General features: G+C 36.3%; 1 protein-coding gene and 1 long non-coding RNA gene across 2 annotated transcripts in view; one reads left to right on the top strand and one right to left on the bottom strand.

Moving 5' to 3' along the window:
- The window catches only part of COL24A1 (collagen type XXIV alpha 1 chain), a 144,447-nt gene that overhangs the window by 116,280 nt on the left and 8,362 nt on the right, over positions 1-19,805 (top strand). Inside the window, exons 46-55 of the mRNA XM_034437135.2 lie at positions 2,057-2,110; positions 2,548-2,655; positions 3,387-3,494; positions 3,886-3,993; positions 4,077-4,130; positions 4,467-4,529; positions 8,813-8,866; positions 12,932-12,967; positions 19,324-19,359; positions 19,452-19,478. Of these exons, the coding sequence (XP_034293026.2) occupies positions 2,057-2,110; positions 2,548-2,655; positions 3,387-3,494; positions 3,886-3,993; positions 4,077-4,130; positions 4,467-4,529; positions 8,813-8,866; positions 12,932-12,967; positions 19,324-19,359; positions 19,452-19,478 (648 nt within the window). The remainder of the gene's footprint in view (positions 1-2,056; positions 2,111-2,547; positions 2,656-3,386; positions 3,495-3,885; positions 3,994-4,076; positions 4,131-4,466; positions 4,530-8,812; positions 8,867-12,931; positions 12,968-19,323; positions 19,360-19,451; positions 19,479-19,805) is intronic.
- On the bottom strand, positions 1,070-13,348 carry LOC117677152 (uncharacterized). The gene is made up of 3 exons (XR_004594668.2): positions 13,279-13,348; positions 10,206-10,270; positions 1,070-1,125 (listed from the first exon to the last, which is right to left on the bottom strand). It is a non-coding gene; the product is annotated as an uncharacterized LOC117677152 (long non-coding RNA).

Raw genomic sequence — 19,805 nt, 5'->3', positions numbered from 1 at the left:
GATGTCAAAATGAGAAGAATGAGTTATGGCATCATTTGCATAATGACTCACACATATTCATTTCCCTATGTACCCAACTTACCTCCGTGAATCCCTCTGACTGGATATAGAAGACACATCCTTTGCCTAGAGCACTGCCACCACCTCTGTTTTTAAACTGCCCCAGCCTGAATACCATCATCAGTGATATCCTACTTAGAGCCAGGAAAAGGTATCTAGAAAGGAAGTGCCTAGGAGAGGTTATGGGAGGGGGTTGAGCCAACAAAGACCAAACCAGTGGCAATACAGATCAGCAGATGTTACTATTCAAGTGTAGGTAAAGCAAAAAGAAAAATTAAAAGTATTGACAATGGAAAAATAGATAAAAGGATGAAGAAATTTAATTTAGATATAAAAGTTATGGCAAGGCAAAGCAAGTAAAACAGAATGCAAAAATAACATGGAAGAAGATTATGCAAATAAAATAACTATAAATAATAAAACACATCACTTTAGTAGTATAACACAGAGATTTATTGTTGAGCCTGCCTCTTTTGTAATAAAACCAAAAATATTCCAAATAGGAATTGGACGGTAGGTTGGGTATGATCCATATTAAACCTCCCTCTAATAGAGGCAATTCAAAACATAATGACATCATGAAATTTCCTATTTGTTGCCTAAGGATAAGCCTGCTCAGATTGAACAACAGCAGTAGCTTTGGATAATTTGTTATCTAGCTTCACATTTGGAAGATTTGGAGTGGATGGTGAAGGCACCAACTTCCTTGTTGGTGCTCTTAAAAGGAAGGAAATTACTCCAGAAGCCAGATCTCAAATCCAGGTTTATAGTGGCCAAAGAACTACAAAGCAAAACTCTGATTCCTAAGCAGATCTTTTCGTTTACTTTTGTTTACAATAGCATGTCTCTGCTCTAACCCTCAGAAGGTTTTTAAAACTTTGGTACAGTCATGTTTCATGTAGGGAATGTTATTTGAAAAGTGGGAGCTGAAGTAAAGCATCTGTAGAGGGCTGTAAAGCACTGTAAAGCGGTATATAAATCTAAATGCCATTGCTAAATGCTCTCTGTAATCTTACAAGGCATGGTGTTCTCTGGATCATGGCTACAGTAAAAATCCACTTGAATCTGTTTGGAGAGAAAATACGGATTGTACCATAATTCATCTCTGCTTGATGTATTGGGCAAATTCCAAATAAATAAATATAAGCAATTCTTATAATGACAATTGTACTCTTAAACTCCCACTTTAAACTAAATTTTGCTGCAGTAGAATTGTATTCTGAAGATATGTCACAATCTGAGACTGAAAGCGAAACATATTATATTAAGGTGCATGTCTCAATAGCTCAGTAGCATGTCCCTCAATAGAAAAAAAGGTTTGTGGTAAATGGACAAACATCTTAAAGAATATGTAGTCAGCTCATAATCTCTAAGTGGTGCTAAGAATGCACTCAGTCATTCAGGCCTTATTCATATCACGAATGAACTAGTGATAGTAGTGCTCTACATGGGGCTACCCATGGATAGCATTCAGAAGCTACAGTTGGTACAGAATGCGTTGACACGGGTAGTTCTTGGGTCCCCAAGAATGGCCCATGTAACACCACTGCTCCACGAGCTGCATTGATTGCCAGTCTGCTTCCAAATGCAATTAAAGTGTTGGTAATTACCTTTAAATACCTTCACGGTATGGGTTTAGGCTACTTGAGGGACCATCTCATCTCACTGGGATTGGCCGTCCCTTCCTGTAGTGGCAAAAAAGGCAGGCTGTGGAGCCCATTAGCCAAATTATTCTGGCTGGCGGGATCCAGGAGAAGGGCCTTCTCTGCCGTTGCACCTGCCCTGTGGAACATATTGTCCCCTGAAGTGAGGTTTGCCTGACCTTCCTGAATTTCCAGAACAGCCTAAAGACCTCGCTCTGCCAGCTAGTTTGGTAAAATGGGTGGCCTATAAATTTTATAAAAAAATAATTAAAAATATGGTGGAAAAATTCAGAATCCTAACTGATTGTTAGATGTTATAGTTTGACAGTTAATAAATATTTTGAAATTTCTAGGGTCCTACTGGCAAAAAAGGATCAAGTGGTCAGCCTGGGAAACCTGGAATGCCTGTGAGTAAATTGATCGATCAAGTGATTCTATTTTAAGTTATGACTAATACAGATATAGATAAGTTTAGGTTATATTATGCAGACAGACACATTATCAGTGAAAAATAAATAGCAAATCAAATAGAATGTCCTTAACTTATAGAAATATACAATGAAATATTTTTATATTGCAATCTTGAGATGTTAACATAAAACTAAGCTCCATAAAATATAGCTTATCCTTGAAATGTATTTCTGGAATTGCAGCCTAATTTTATTATGAATACATATATTCAGAGAGGAAATATAGCTGAAATGAAGTAAGCAAATCTAATCTCAATTCCATATTATCAACCTGAGCTACTATAACATTGGTTATTAACTGTGCTAGATTGTCAGTGGTATTACTTAGATCTAGATGGTGTAGGCCTTTCAAACAGAATTCACATTTATTTCAGAGTGAATCCGGTCCTGTTGGTCAGAAAGGTGTAGCTGGCAACCCTGGACCAGAAGGTGTACCTGGCAATCCTGGAAAAGCAGGGTTACCTGGACAGCAGGGCCTTCCTGTGAGTAACAGTTGAACTAATTTTATTCCGATGTTGATGGCTGAGGTCTTTTAAAAATTGCATCATCAGTAATGTGCAGTAGCAAACTTTAGACAAGAATAGAATGTCAGTATTTCCCTACAGATAATGCCAGCCATTTTCCTTTGAGAAGGAAGTGTGTCAAAAATACATTAATGCAACTTCCATTTCTTTACTTACTTTACATTGTAGTATAACATCAACTTATGTAGAAACAGAATGTGCTACAATGGGAACACAAGCAATGCCTTTCGTATGTTCACTTAACATTTTTACAATAAAATAGATGGTCAGCTTCAAAAACTCCTTTTTGTCTTAATTGGAGCCATCTTTATCTTGTTATGTTGGTGGAATTTCTGACCAGTGTAGGTACAGTAGTTAGTTTGATATTGATGTTTGCAGGTTTGTGAAATGTGTGAGTGAATTTCTGAATTAGAATCTAGTTTATAGAGTTAGTATTTATTTATGCTCCTTTATTTATGCTATCATATCTGATATTTCAGGTAGCACCATCATTGTACGCAGTGCTTATTATAATGGCATTATTATTTCAGGGCTGTAGCATCACAGTGTATGAATATGGCTAGTCAAATTTATATATGAAATAATAGTGGCTATTCTGAATATATTAAAATTTGTATTTGTCCTCTGCTAAAAAATAAATGGGGTGGCTGACTTAAGGGACTCTCTTTAACTGGCTCTTGTTTGTCAAGGGTACTAGAGGAAGCCCAGGAATAGCCGGACTAGCAGGATATCCTGGGAGTCATGGACCAAAAGGTTCACCAGGTGTGCCAGGAAGCCCTGGCCTCCCAGGACTAAAGGTACTTTGGTTTTTTTTGATGTTTTTAGGTTGTTATGGAGTTTGCAACTGTTGTTGTGTTGTATGCCACCCAGAGTAATGTGTTTGTAAGAGGACAGCTATATAAATATACTAAATAAAATAAATAAATTTATAAGACACTCCAACATGACCTGGCATGGCTTATGAAATAATACAGTAAAAACCAAGTTGTGCATAATTTTTTTTTAAAAAAAATTAATTGATTTTATTAATAACAAAAGATTCTTTGCTAATGTAATGGTATCAGAAGTGGGATCCTACCGGTTTAACAACTGGTTTGCTAAGCGCACGCTTAGCTATCTATAACTGGGAAGGCTGATGGCATTCTTTCTCTGAGAATATGAATTCATTCTCATTCTTGCTTGCTGCAGGGTGAACAAGGGCTTCGGGGACATCCAGGAAAGCAAGGTAAAAGAGGATTTCCAGGGACACAAGGTGATCAAGGCCCACCAGGACTTCCTGGCCAGAAAGGACTCCCCGTATGTATCTGTTGTAGTATGTATTAAGTATCTATTAAGATGTCATTCCAAAGTATTAATCCTTTTGTCTAAAAATATTACAGGGAGAATTTGGAGATCAAGGTTTGATGGGATTTCAAGGATTTCCAGGTCCCAAGGTATGTGGTTTATTTGAGACCAGTTTAAATAAATATTAAGCATCTTTTACGACTTATGGAATTAAATAGAAGATGATGGTCAATTCCAGTCAAAGATGACATGGAATGAGAAGTCCATCTATTGGGCCCTTACTGTGTGAGGGCTCAGGGCTCTTTCATCTCTCTACATGGGGTCACTGAATAATACTCTTTATTTCTTAATGTATATTTTAATATTTTTTTTATATTTGTTGTTTTTATATCTGTGGTTTTTTTATCCAATTGTTGTGCATTTGATAAATGAACAAAAAAACAAACAAAACCCCCCAAATAAATAGTGTTGTGTTATATTTTTAGGGCCCTGAAGGTGATCATGGTTTAATTGGAATTTTGGGACCAAAAGGCCCAATAGGTGAAATAGTAAGTATTTATATGAATATCAAGACTTATTTGTTTGTTTACAGCTATTCACACCAAGCCAGTCAAATATAAGCAAGTTACAGTCATAATCAATATGTATCTAAAATCAACAGAAATAACTTAATGAACAGCAGTGACACAAATCAAATGCCAATGCTGTTGTCTATCTTATTGCAGCTCTGCTCTACCAGAGCAGAGCTGCAATAAGCCCTTGCATGAGCCCAAGTATTCTTAATACAAGATGGACCTATGGTGGTTGTTCTTGCTGTAGTTGAGTAAAATATCTTAGTAGAGCCTTGGTGCTCTCTGAGCTTGGTTGTTTTCTTGCAGATGTTGCATTACTCAACTAGAAAATATCTTCAGTGCTAGAAGGGAGTGGGGTTTGCTCTCTATATAGTAAGTAAGTAAGCTGTTTATTGCGGTCAGAGACCAAATTAAAATACACATAGAAGGGGAGTATATTTTACAAATATAAATAGATCATGTGACAGTACACCATCTACTGCCTCAGATACAATCTGTACTGTCAGTACTAGTGATCCTCTGCCGTAGGGGTTACCCGTCTCTTCCCCCGTTTTTTTTCAGCCACAACTGCAGCAAAAATTTTTGCCACCTTTGGAGTTATATTGGGGTCTGTGTCCTGGAGTAGGAAATAAAGGCTGAACAGATCAGGTGAACCAGGGAATCTCTGGGAAATAGGAGAAATGAATCTTGATTTTATGTCTCGGTTGTGGGGACATATGAATGTAATGTGGAACAGAGAGTCTGGGGATCGGCCATCACATGTACAATAGATGGATTTTACTCCCCCCGAGAGCCTACTGTCGAGGACATTCGAGGGGATCACATTAAATCGTGTCTTCATAAATGCAAGCCTGTGTTTGTTTGCTCTCTATATATAGTGACTTGCCCAGTTAGCATTAGTGGGAGTGTTTTCTTTTTGGTAGTTACTTGATTAGGCTGTTATTTACTGTTTGATTGTTTATCTGAGTTGGTAGATCCTTGATCGGGTTATTGTTTACTGCTTGATTGTTAGTCTGGTATTAATACTGGCGTTAATCCCTGTTTATATGGGTATTAATTGCTGGCAAGATATTTTGGACTTTTTGTTTCCTTTTTAATTTTTCGTTTGTCCCTTATGAATGATATGTAAATGTTGCATATGTGCTTGTTGATGGCTGATTGGTCAGAGTTCCAGGCTTCCAGGAATTCTCTACCAGTTTCTGGATTTAGTCAAGTTCAGAAAGCACCGAGGGCGCCACGAGCTACAAATATTCTCTTCTAGAACCTAAATAGCTGACCAAATTTCATATTTGAAAAAAACATTAGTTCTGGCCACCAGATGGCAATGTCTACTAGAATTTTATAAAAAAAGTTGTAATATTTCAAACAGTTGGTTAAGGCTGTTAAATGGGCAACTTCTTCTGGCCATGAGAGCGCCTGCTGATCAGAGTTGAGACTCTCCAAAGAAAAGTGCGAAAACTTTCAGATAAAGCTATTTCTCCATAAAAATCAGTCTTCTCGATACGTTTAAAACCAAAATAAACAATCACAGTCATTTTAAAATTATGGGTACCTGAACCTCATCCCCGTTTCAAGATAAATTGCTAAAGATGCTGTCTTAGATATGAGTAAGATATAGGTATACAAGTTTTTCATCTATCTTTTGAATCTGATTGAATTTTTTCTAGATAGTTTAGCATGACCAAAGTTTCATGTTTGCCTTCTACAGTGGTTCTTTCTATACCATCAGTTTATTTTTTGCAGCTACCACATGAGAGTGTTCTTCACAAGTCAAACTTCAGCTGCCATTATTATCACAGGCATCGGTCTTGTAGGACTGTGAAGAAGCAGGAGGTTGATAGGCATTCATGAATTAGTCCAATAAAAGGACACTCCTGTATCAGTTGGTGTAAACGTAAAGCAGTCCATCTGTCCTGAGAAGCTTCTCCTTTCTGCTATTGAACTCAGACATAAATAAGACAACATCTTAGCAAATCTGTTCATGAAGTAAGTCCCAAATCTAATTCCATTCATCAGGAAACAATTACATAAGGAACATATGTGAAGCAAGTTACATTGCACAAAATAACATAATCCTGAATATCATAATTAGTGTCAGGATTACATCTTAGAATCACTACATTCCCTATTTTAAGCTGTTAGGAAAATCTGGATGGAGTGAGCAGATAGGCTCCTACTGGATCCTTCCTGGCCTCTTTAATCATGGTTTCCCAAAATACTTCACTTGGAAATTAAACTTTCAATGTTTCTCCCAGATCATTCAGACCTTCTCAGTTAAGGTCCACCCATCACTAGTTCAGTTCCATCAAAGTTCCTCTACCTACTTAATATGTACACAAATTACCATGCTTAGCAGATAAGAGCCTTGGTAGTGCAGTGATTAGAATGCAGTATTGCTGGCTAATTCTGCCCACAGCCAAGAGTTCAATCCTGACCAAGGCTGACTCAGCCTTCCATCCTTCCAAGGTCAGTACAATGAGGACCCAGATGGTTGGGGCCATATGCTGAAGTTGTAAACTGCTCAGAGAGTTCTGTAAAGCACTACAGAGCAGCATATAAGTCTAAGCACTATTGCTATATAACTTTGAGCTTTTCCCAAACAATTATTAATAATGAATTTATAATTAAGGAAAAAAAAGGTTTTCATTACATAGACCAAGATATGCACAAAATATATTTGGCCTCCTCCTTGAATATTTTTATATGGCAGTGGTTGTTTGCTACCGGTTTGTAGAAGTGCTGGCACACACATGAGCACCCGCGCACACACGAGCGAACCAGTAGCAACAGGATTTGGAACCTACCCCTGGTATATAGTCTTTAAAACTTTATTAGACTAGGACTAATCTTAGTTTTTATTATTGCTTTTATACATTTACTTCTGAATTGTTTTACTGATTTTTTTAATTGTGTGGTTTTTTTTAATTTTAGGGAGAACTAGACTGTAGATCACAATAACCTAATAAAGTAGTATATATATTTATCTTTGCATTCAAGCAAAAATATTTGAGTGTTGTGGCCCGCCAGCGGCCTGCACGGATCGTGGCTGATCCCGACGACGAGGAGACTGGTGTGGGGTCGCACCAGCAGCCTGCGCAGCCGACGCTCGCGTCGGACAGCGAGGAGGCTGAAGAGGATGTGGTGTCAGAGGCAGAGACTCAGCCAGGGCCTTCAGAACCTCCAGAGGCTCCTTCAAGTGGAGAGAGTGAAGTGGAGGAGCCTCTCCTCAATGCTCGAGCATGCAGGGCTGCCAAAAGGCAGGAGTGGCTACTCAGGAGGAGGAGGTCTCCTCGAGAGTAAGGTTTGAGGATAATTGGCCACTCCCTTAGCCTAGTTAAATCACACGCAGTTAGTAATTTCTTGCTGGAAACAACGTGTAATTATTAAAGGAGCCTTGGTAGTACAGTGGTTTAATGCACCCTGTAATTAACACAGCTGCCTGCAATTTCTGCTGGTTCGAATCTTACCAGGCTCAAGGTTGACTCAGCCTTCCATCCTTTCTAAGGTAGGTTAAATGAGGACCCAGTTTGTGGGGGCAATAAGCTGACTTTGTATAAATATACAAAAGTATGAAGGCTATTGCTTAACGCATTGTAAGCCGCCCTGAGTCTCCGGAGAAGGGCGGCGTATAAATCAAATTAAAAAAAAAAAAAAAAAAGAGCAGTTTCGATAGTGAGTGTCTTATTGTATCTTGTTTTCTGGGCTGGTTGCCAACCTTTGCAGGACTTTGTTTATTCTTGGTACGTTATAACTTTGATAAGGACCGTTGGTGTGTGTCACAATCCTTTGGAATCCAGAGCTGGGGCAGAACATTGAGTGAAAGAAATAACCAAAATAAATTTATAAAATTGAATTATTTTTGTTTGGTAAAGCAATATAACTTCGTTATAGTGGTGATGTTGCTTATTTACTTAAATTACAGCTTGCAGCATACTATATGAGATTTTTTGTTAATCTAAACACAAAATGTGTACATGAAATTTAATACTTGCTCATTTTTTTAAATAAACAGAAGTCAAATTCCTTTACCTTTAGTACATTATTCAAAATTTCATAATGCCACTCTGAAAAGCTAAATATGAAAATAAAAATGAGATAAACTAAATTTGCATTGTACATTTATCTTGTACCCAGAAAACAGTTTAGTATTATATGTTTGGTAATGGAATGTAAATAAAAGTATGACATAACATTAAATTTTCATAAGAATATTTGCATTCAGTTATTGCTCTGCAAATTATTTTCCTTTTGGTTTTCAGGGAAACACAGGCCCTGTAGGTTATGAAGGTATTGTTGGTCCAGCTGGCAAACCTGTAAGTGCAGATCATCACAATTTGTTTTTTATTCCTACACGTAATGCTTTCTCTACGTTTTTCCTAAGATACGTTGTCCTTAGTTCCCAAACATTTTTGATGCCAAGGAATATTTATTTAAAAAGTTACAATATATGGAAATTACATAAACTGTTTTAAAAATCAGAAAATTGCTTATTTTTAACAGGCAAAATACACATGTATAAATCTGTTCTGTAGGAAAGTCCTAATTATAAGCATGAATGGTACTTTTTATTTTTGTTTTATGCTTTGGATGGTACTGAACCATTCAGATATATCCTTAATAAGATGAAAATTATTCGTGTAATTTCTATACATAACATTTTAATTAACCATATATTAAATGTAACAAAACATATATGTATACAGATTAAATACAATACATTAGAGCAAGAAATGGCAACCCATTTCAAGATTCTTCCATGAAAATTAAGTGGACCAGGACAATGTTAAAATAATACTGGAATCCCCAAATCAGAAGCTACTGGGAAAAGCCAGTTTGGTTTAGTGGTTAAGGCACTGGGCTAGAAATCAGGAGACTATGAGTTCTAGTCCTGCCTTAGACATGAAAGCCTGCTGGCTGACTTTGAAACAGTTACTCTCTTTCAGACCAACCCACCTCACAGTGTTGTTGTGGAAAAATTAGGAAGAAAGAGAGATAGCTATGTTCACCACCTTACGTTATTTATAAAAATAATAAAGACAGGAAATAAATAAACAAACAAATAGCATAAAGCAAGTATGAGCAATACTGGATGCAGCTGTTGATATGTCCAACGCAAAAATTATCTAAAGATATTATACAATTGATATATAGAATGACAGAAATATGAATCAAGGCAAAATTTATGTTTTCAGTGCAGAGATGTTAAGATCAAACATTGCTATTCTGGAAATCAGCAAATTGGAATGGTCTGCAAAAGCTTAGAAGGAACGAGACCTACTTCATACATTACTGGCTTACTTGTTAACAAAAAGGAATGAAAATCAAATCAAAATGCTTGGAAACAACTTCCAAATAATAGATTTAATTTCAGTTCAGTTTCAGAACAAACCAATCTAATTACTATTATAGTGATGGAATCTATGCTGTAACCACAGAGGCAGAGGAAGCAGAAGGTTTTAGGGTGACTTAAAACACTGTGTTGACATAATATCAGAAGAAAGCATAATAGTTACAGCAAATGAGGATTCTACGTTAGAAGTGAAATATACTTGGAATAATGGGAAAAATTACCTTGATTTACAGATTTGTTATTCTAGCAAATATTTCTAGCAAATATCTTCCAATAAATTAAAATACACTTCAATACATTACCTGAGAAGAAGGACCAAAATCAAACTCAGTAGGTAAACAGCAGTCAAATCTGGAAAAGCTCCATTCTGTGTACAAAAACAAGATGTGGTTCTGACTGTAACTCAGATCACAAACTCCTTGGGAAATTATAATTCAAACTAAAGAAAGCAAATTCATCAGACCAACTATTGCTACATTGCGATATTCCATATTATCATGAGTGTAAGGTAAGGAATAGATCTAATAGATTAGATGGACTTTAAGAACTCTATACTGAAATTTGTAACATTATTAAGGATTGTGTAATGAAAAATATTCTGAAATACAAAAAGAACCCCCAAAAGATGTTGAAATGAGTGTTTGTTAATTTTGAAAATGTCTGAAGAAAGATGAAAAACAAAAGACAAAGTAGGGAGAGGAAAAGTTGGTCAATTAAATATTTAGTACTAGAGAAGAACAAAAAAGACAAGGGGTTATATCTAAATAAGCAGTGAACTTGAGTATAACATCTAAAAGATTAAGAATTTCATTTAAGAAAGTTACAAAAGATCAAGCGAAACATGATAAAAGGCAAAGAAGGCAACTACTTCTTAAGGAAAAAAAATACATAGAATACAAATACATAGCAAAATTATACAAAAAAGATCTCCAATCAGTAACACATACAAGGGTTTCATTCCTGAACTAAAGGCACACATTTGGAAAGTGAAATGTCTATGAACTATAGAAAATATCACTAACAAAAATATTGAAGAAAAACCAGTTGATTTCTAGAGTCATGGCCAACCTAATAGCACATAATCATAATCAATGGAAAACATGTTAGAGGCTGCACTGGCTCCCAGTGGTCTTCCGGGACCACTGGCTCCCAGTGGTCTTCCGGGTGCGCTTCAAGGTGTTGGTTATCACCTTTAAAGTCCTCCATGGCATAGGACCTGGATATCTTCGAGACGGCCTGCTGCTACCAATGGCCTCCCACCGACCTGTGCGCTCCCACAGAAAAGGCCTCCTCAGGGTGCCATCGGCCAAGCAATGTAGACTGGTGGCCCCCAGGGGGAGGGCCTTTTGTGTGGGGGCACCTGCCCTCTGGAATCAACTGCCCCCAGAGATACAAAGAATTCATGACCTCGGTGCCTTCCGCCATGCCCTGAAGACCTTTCTTTTTCAGCAAGCCGGGCTGGCTTAATACTTTTTAAAATGTTTTTAATAGGTCTGTTATTGTTCTTTTAATTATGGGGCCAAACGCATATATATCTTTTTAACTGTATTTTAATGTTTATATCTATGTTTTTTACTTTGGCTGTACACCGCCCTGAGTCCTTCGGGAAAAGGGCGGTATATAAATTTGATAATAAATAAAATAAAAAAATAAATAAGGGACTGGAAAAATATCTATTTATATCCCAATACCCTCACCCACCCAAAAAGCCCCACGGGGAGGCTAGTAACATGCTCATATTATTAAAAAGTTTTGTTTATCACACAGACTATTAAATAATTCTCTGGATTTCGTAATACAGACATCAATGGTATATGAAACAAGAATTGCCAAATGTACAAGGTGGATTCAAAAAAGGCAGGAATACTTGTGATCACACTGTGAATATTCAGTGGATAGTGGAAAAGGCAGAAGAATTTGAGAATGACTTCTGATTTGTTTTATTGATTAGACTATAATTATGTAGACTACAACAAATCGTATCTATTCCTTAAAAACATGAACGTATCAGGCAGGCCACCTCATCAGTTTGCTTAAAAATTTGTATGATGACCAGGCAGCAACACTTAGATCAGAATATGGAGCATCGAAATGCTTCAGCATTGAGACTGGAATTCACCAAGGTTGTATGTTTTCACCATATTTATTTATTTATTTACATATTTATTTTATATACTATTTTAGAGAACAAATATGACAGATCTAGCTGTATTTTAAAACTCAAAGATATTACACTGGCAATTTTATATTGTCAAAGCATGGTTTTCCCAAGTGTAATATAAGCTGTAAAAATATTAGAAACTGAACAAAGAAAAACGGATGTATTTGAATGTATTAATGTTATTCAGTTGATGCCCTTCTCACATTAATGACTCTAAGCAGCAAACATAGGTAAAAAAGCAATATAGTAATACCAAATAAAAATACACACACAAAAAGAATTGTAGTGTTAGAGAAAATTGTTGACAATTCAATCACAAAAGAAGAACTCAATACAAACTCTAGAGTCCTCACTGCAAGCATTAGTAATGACGTTCAAGCTTAAATATATATATTAGACATAGAATGTGAGGTCAAGGATTGTTGAAGAAGACTGATACTTTCTATGTAGTTATTAAACATGTAATAGGTGAAATACAGCAAACAGAATTACACTGAGCTATAAACTGAATTAAGACACACATTTTAAAAAAGGTGAAGCACAAGCAGATTTTGCGGATTAATTTTATGTTATTTATGAATTACTGTACAAAGAAACTAAAAAAGAAAGGTTTATGTAAAAAAACATGCTATGTAAATTCCTTGCAAACTTTTATTAGTTGAACTGTAGTATAATATGCTAACTTTTTACAAAGTTATTAATTTTCATCCAGTAAAAAAGTAAATGCCCTTCTGTGAATATTCATACAGCTGAATTAATGTTGATGCATTTCTTCATATAAGTGCTTATATATCAGTACATCTCAGTGTGATTGAAAGCAAATGATGGAGAACATAAAAGATTAATGTAATTTCATTTTTTCCTCAGGGATACAGAGGAGAAAAGGGATCCAGAGGTGAAATTGTAAGTGAAATCAGTATTCATTCTTTGTGGAGAGGATTAGGAATATATGTAAGGATGCTGAGCAAAGCACTGAAAGATGTTTTCAGGTTATATAAGAGATCATACTTCTGTGGTTCTAAATTGTCTCTTGGCTCGCTGATATTTTGAATTAGTACATGGCCTCCTATCTAGTAGTGGTGGCTCACCAAAGCAAAAATTAGAGTGGATGCACAACAGGTGGTATGCATGTTATTAGTATGGTAGGATGAAATTTTTGTGTTCATTTAGTGTAAGCAAACTTTTAAACAAAAAAACTAGATTGATTTATTTACCGCTGCATGGCTGGTTGGTTGGCTGGCTTTATGTACCACTATAGTCATTATCAACTCTGAACGGTATATGTACCCAGTATCCAGATATCATAGTTGAATAGTTGAAAATGTCTTCTCTGTACTTCCTGGTGATGATATGTCCTGTGCAAAAGAATACAGAACAAACCCATTTCTATCAGAGCACATTAGCCAGGCTGATAAAATTCACTTACTCTTGTTTAGAAAAATCACAGAGATGGAGCTGAGAAGGTTTTTTTTACATTTTGCAACTCATGAAAAGAAAGAAACCTAGGAAATGTAGAATATCTTGTACAAAGTCAGACTATTGGTTCTTAGGTGAACATATTAGTAGCAGCTATAGATTTTTGGACAGGCATCTTTTATCTCATTCCTAGAACTGACAGACTCTGGTACATTTTGAGGATAAAGCATGTATGAAGGAGAATATTCATGTCCCAGGATAATATTGCAGGCTCCAATCTGGGTCGGTCACCAAAACCAGAGGTTTTGTCTTCTAAGATTTCAGGAGCCCATCTTCATCTGAACATCTAAAAAGCCACTTACAATAGGCACTATAAATGCCGCACACAGAACAGCACACACTCTGCTAGAGGGAAGTTCCCTGAAGATTGGCTCCAGTATGAGTCTGGAAGCTCAGAAGACAAATCCTCTGGTCCCGGTTACTGACCCAGATTGGATCCTGCATAAAGCATAAACTATGAGTTGTAGGCCTTCCTGCTAGTTTTGGGAATGAGAAATGTGTTTCTATTTATGCAGGAATATTCCAAAATGCTACATTCTGCCTAATTCCCATGAATATGTAAATGGTTCCTCCTTTGTCCAGAAAACCTTAGAAATGCCTAAAGAGATTAAATATCTCTAATGTAAAAAATGTTTGGTCTCAATAAACTTCAAATTCCCAGGTTTCTTAGCTGAAGCCATAAAAAAGTAAAAGTAAAAATTCTGGCTTTAATTCCAATGCCTATTCTGTCCCTTACTGCAATGATTTTACTGGACAAAGATGGTTGATTGATTGATTGACTGATTGATTGCAGTATTTTAAATCACTCAATCCAAAGATTAAGAGTAGTCCAACAGTACACAAAATGTAAGCCATTTGCTGGGGTAACAATGAAACCCTCATAATATGTACAGTGTGCTGCAAGCCAATATAGGACACCAGAGAAGGTGTTGGATTGTGCAGCTAATTGTGTAATTTGTGGCCAATTATTCACTCTCATTCCAAGCTAGCTCAAAGTTATGGGGATAAAATGAGGTAAGATCCCTGCATGACCTCTTAGAAGAAAGGATGAGCTATCATTGGAATATATGCACAAATAAATTGCACGGAATTTTGGAATGCGTATCAGTATGAAAGCAGCATATGCTTGGTGCCGATCTCAACATTTTAGGCCAACCCTGATGAAGTAACCATTGATATCTGTTTATTATTATATCTTTTTGCATATTTTTCATATGTCACATCTGTCACCTTCAATTCTAAATGTTGGAAGTTGATAATTAGTTGACAACAAAGCAAACTTTACATGCTTTTCATATATTAATGTTTAATTTAATTTTTACTGAAAAAATTTTAACAAAAAAAAGCAATACAAATATTAAAAAGAAACAAAAAAATAAGGACTAATATAAATAAGGAAGAAAATGAAAAATTTATAAATAAAATTTATGGATAAAAGCAGGTTCCAATCTTTTTGATAATGATTATAAATACATTTGTATTTTAACTTGTATCTCTTTTAAGGTTACATCATAATTTCCTTCTTTACATATATTATCCTTTCTGATTTTTTCATTTTCACTTTTTCCATAAGGGATTTCCTATCAGATATTAGATATTATCAATAATGTTTTTCCCATACAAGAGAAAACTAGAAATGTTAATCATGTTCTGACTCATGGCAACTTTCAAAACAAGCACTGGTCCTGTGAATGCTATTTTCTAGTCCTGATGAGACCAGACAGTCCTATGGTTTAAGTCCTTTCTTTTTACTACACCCATTTAGGATTGGATCTTTAGGCATTTCATTTTATTGTACTTGTTCAGTGTCTAAAGATACTTTTGTTGTTTATTTGCTGAACTACATTAAATTACTCTGACATAAACTCCTAACTTTGTGCTAATGGTATTTCCAGTGAGCTGCAGGGGAAAATCGGCATCAGTAATCTTCTGGTCATGGCAATTAGACACTTTCTTCCATCTTGACATTCTTTGCATGAGACTTGTTAGAGAAGAATTACACATAAATTCTTGGCAGCACAAAGCAATTAGTTTAGCCTTCACAAGAGTAGAAAATTTTATTTCCCATTATGTTGAAAACCATTAAGAGAATTTCATTCAGTTCCGTACTACATCTGATTGTATTATTCTGAGGGTGTGTGTGTGGGGGGGGGATTGGCATCTTTCCTAGATCCTGTTGTTATTTACTTTTGAACAAGTTTTTTTTTCTTGAAGTGATGCAGAAAAGTATTTGCTAAACAGTTTCCATTTCTTTCCATGAATTGATAGGAAATCAAAGAACATTTCTCATGTAGGGTGAGAATGAAAGCAATTTGGAACAACTGTGCTCCCACAAGTCAGCCATCTTGAGGAACTGAGATTATTTATTTTAGGCTTAGCTGTGATAAATTTATGGTCATTGCCCAATCCAGAATAAAAAGAATATAACACAATTAAAGTAAAGCATATTTTTTGCCTGTAAGAAGCATATGAAAACATTGTAGGTCTTTGTGCTAACAATCAAGTGAGTTGTATATGGAAATTCTCAGTCATCCAGGTCATGGTTGTCTGAAAGATGCTTTTTCAGCACCCTTTTATTTTATTTATTTATTTTATTTTATTGGATTTCTATACCGCCCTACTCCCGAAGGACTCAGGGTGGTGAACAGCCACAGAATAAAACACATAAATACAAAAATTTAAAATAGAATAAAAACAAATTAAATAATTTGGCTGAACAAATTTAAAATACCCCATAATTTAAAAACAAATTAAAATTTACATTCAAAAAGGGGAGAAGATTTAAGCCAGGCCAGCTTGATGAAATAAAAAAGTCTTAAGCGCGCGACGGAAGGTGCGCAGATCCGGAATCCTCCGTATCTCCGGGGGGAGCTCGTTCCAGATCGTAGGTGCCCCCACAGAGAAGGCTCTCCCCCTAGGGGCTGCCAGTCGACATTGTTTGGCCAATGGCACCCGGAGGAGCCCCTCTCTATGGGAGCGTACTGACCGGTGGGAGGCTATTGGTGGTAGCAGGCGGTCCCGTAGATAACCAGGTCCTAAGCCATGGAGCGCTTTAAAGGTGATAACCAAAACCTTGAAGCGCACTCGGAAGACCACCGGGAGCCAGTGCAGCTTGCGCAGGAGAGGTGTTATATAGGAACTCCATGTCACTCCCATAACCACCCGCGCGGCCACACTCTGCGCCAGTTGGAGCCTCCGAGTGCACTTCAAGAAGAGCCCCATGTAGAGAGCGTTACAATAGTCCAGATGAAAGGTGATGAGGGCATGAGTGACTGTGCGTAGGGAGTCCCGATCTAGAAAGGGACGCAACTGGCGGATCAGGCGAATGAAAAATCCTCCCGGTCACGGGCGTCAAGGGCTCTTCTAAAAACAGCCATGAATCCAGGAGGACGCCCAAGTTGCGAGCCCTTTCCGTGGGGGCCAATGATTCGCCCCCAATAGTCAGCGATGGCACCAGCTGACTATATCGGGATGTCGGAAACCACAGCCACTCGGTCTTGGATGGGTTGATCCTGAGCCTGTTTCTCCTCATCCAGATCTGTACGGCCTCCAGGCACTGGGACATCACTTCAAGGGCATCGTTGGGGTGGTCCGGGGTGGAGATGTACAGCTGGGTGTCTTATCCAAGGAGCTTCTTCAGTTCTTAGTTCAGTTCTTTAGAACTGAAGAAGATTCTTGGATGAAAAGTGAAATGTCTTCAAGGAAAAACAAAGAAAATCCAGTTGGCTTTTGAAAAAGCATCTTTGGGACAATCAAATGAATTACTGAAGTTTTATTATCTTCATAATTTTGTTGTTAAAGAAATTCATATTTTAATTCTTTCGCCAACAATTTTTATTTTGGTCCTTGAAGAATTTAAGTAGATTTATAAGAGCAATCCTGCATATAGCAGGGAAATGTTGTAAACTTAGGTTAATGCATGCAGCAGTCTGTCGTTGGAATTTGAAAGTAAGAACATTTATCAGTGGAGTCTCTGGATTCCTGCATGTTCTACATTTTACATTATTAAGTATACTACTAAGTTTATGCCTTTTTAAATTTTTTTATGGCTCTGCTAAGCTAATAAAATATAACATTGAAAGAAGCCTGCTATTACTTCTATTGGTTACCCCAGGATCACTCTTGATTTTTTCTTTCACCCCACATTTTAAGATGGAAATTGTTGTCTTTCTACCCTGTCATCTCAGAGCTTCACTAAAAAGCAATAGTTGGCATAAGGGCTGATTTCAGAGAAGGTAGTTACTCTGAAATTTGTTTATTTCCATTATCATCCTTTACAGTACAACATTCCCCTATACCTTCCAGCAATGAGTATACCATTGGGAGTCCTGAAGGACCAGTTTAGAGACTTATTGTCATGAGAAAAATCTATGTGGCCACGAGTTATGAGTTCACACTGACTTAATGGCACACAATCAATTAATCATGTCTTCTAGAGCTATTTTTTTCTTAAATTTTAAAGACGGGTAAAATTTTGGATTAATTCAAACAAAGAAAACCAGGTTCACTTCCTTCTCTGACCTTAGAGCTCAACTTTTGAAAAAGATCCCTTGTTCTTTCTCATCCGAGCTTTTCTGAGGAAGATATTAAAAGAAACCCTCATGTCAGCTACTTTCAGCTCTTGAAGAAAGAGCTGGCTTTAAAAGGAAAGACTACTCATTTAAAGGCACCCTGTTTTGCCATAGACATGACATACTAGTGGTTTCAAAAGTGCTTTTTCAAAAGGCAACTGGACTATGTTTTTTCCTTGAGGAAAAAGACATTTCGCTTCTCATCCAAGAATCTTCATAAATTCTGGCTGAATGGTTGGGTGCGGTGGTGGAAGGATTAGTTCTGACAGGACGTATGAGTGGGTTTATTTATTATAAACCAGTACATACTTCATCTATTCTAACCACTTAACTTGTGCAACATCTTTAGCCTTTTTTATATAAGCCTTTAAGTATCTGTTTATGTACTAGATAAGAGGCAGTTTGGTGTAGTGGTTTAAGGCACCAGGCTAGAGTTCTAGTCCCACCTTAGCCACAAAGCTAACAGGGTGACCTTCAGATAGTCACTTTCTTTTGGCTCTAGAAGCAATGACAAACCACTTCTGAAAAACTTAAGAAAACTGCAGGAATTTGTCCAGGTGGTATCCAAGAATTAGATACAATTTAATGGAGGAAGAAAAAAAATACTACAGTACAGTTTGAGTATACACAATTACTCAAGTCTGACATTATTCAACAGCAAGGCAAATTTATTTTTTTTAGGAAGCTTAGGAATTTAGGAAGTATTTGTCCTTCTGTAGGCAGTAAATGTTATCTTCTGTAAAATAGATTTGCAGATAGTTGCATCTGACAGCTGCTTTAGTTATACACTGCTAATAAATTAAGCATGTAATGCATGGAATTGTTTTAGGGTAATACTTTAACTGACTGGGGATTATGCAAACTGCTTGCTGTCTGTGTCTCTGGTATAATTTAATTAACTCCAAATATATACAAAGAAAGAAAAATAAAATAATATTACTTATTCAGTCTTATTGGGTTGCCATTTTTTAGAAGGGATTGTAGATTTAAAAACAATAGTACAGAATAGCTTTATAAATACACAGTACATACTTTCAGGAACTTAGATAAATGGCCTACAGTGTATTGAGGAATCCTAGAATAAGTCACAAATATTTAATTCGGCCCATTTACATTTAATATTTGAATTGAGTTACATTTAATTACAAAGTAATACATGAACATTTAAAGTAATGTTACTGAGACATTTTTATTATCTCTTTTTTTATTCAGGGCCCTCAAGGACCCCGCGGTCGTCCAGGTCTGCCTGTAAGGAATCAAAGTACTATCAAAAGACATGATTGTATATCGCCCAATTAACATAGAATTTTATAAACTCTCTTTTTCTCTTTTATTTCTAGGGTCCACCAGGACCACCTGGACCAAGAGTATGTTTATTCTTTACCATTTATTAGAATAACTTTATCACTGGGTAATAAAGAGTCCTTTTGATATGATATAGGTGACAAATAAATTTAATAAATAAATTAATATACTCATTGTAGTGATAACATGTAGAACAGCATCTCTGAAAATCTTCTTGGAAATAAGACTGATTTAATTCAAGGAAATGTAGTCAATACACAAATTGCCAGTTCAAAATATATCCATTAGTGATAACATTTCTTGTTTTTCATATTTCTTGTTACTTTTATAAAACGACTAAGTTTATGTGCATGTATATCACAATATTGAATCATGAAAAATATATGGTA

Source organism: Pantherophis guttatus, chromosome 3 (genome assembly GCF_059756535.1).
Source record: "Pantherophis guttatus breed Tessera chromosome 3, ASM5975653v1, whole genome shotgun sequence".
In the NCBI taxonomy this organism is placed as follows: domain Eukaryota; kingdom Metazoa; phylum Chordata; class Lepidosauria; order Squamata; family Colubridae; genus Pantherophis; species Pantherophis guttatus.
The sequence above is the reverse complement of the archived record's forward strand: the minus strand, read 5'-3'. Positions and strand labels throughout refer to the sequence as shown.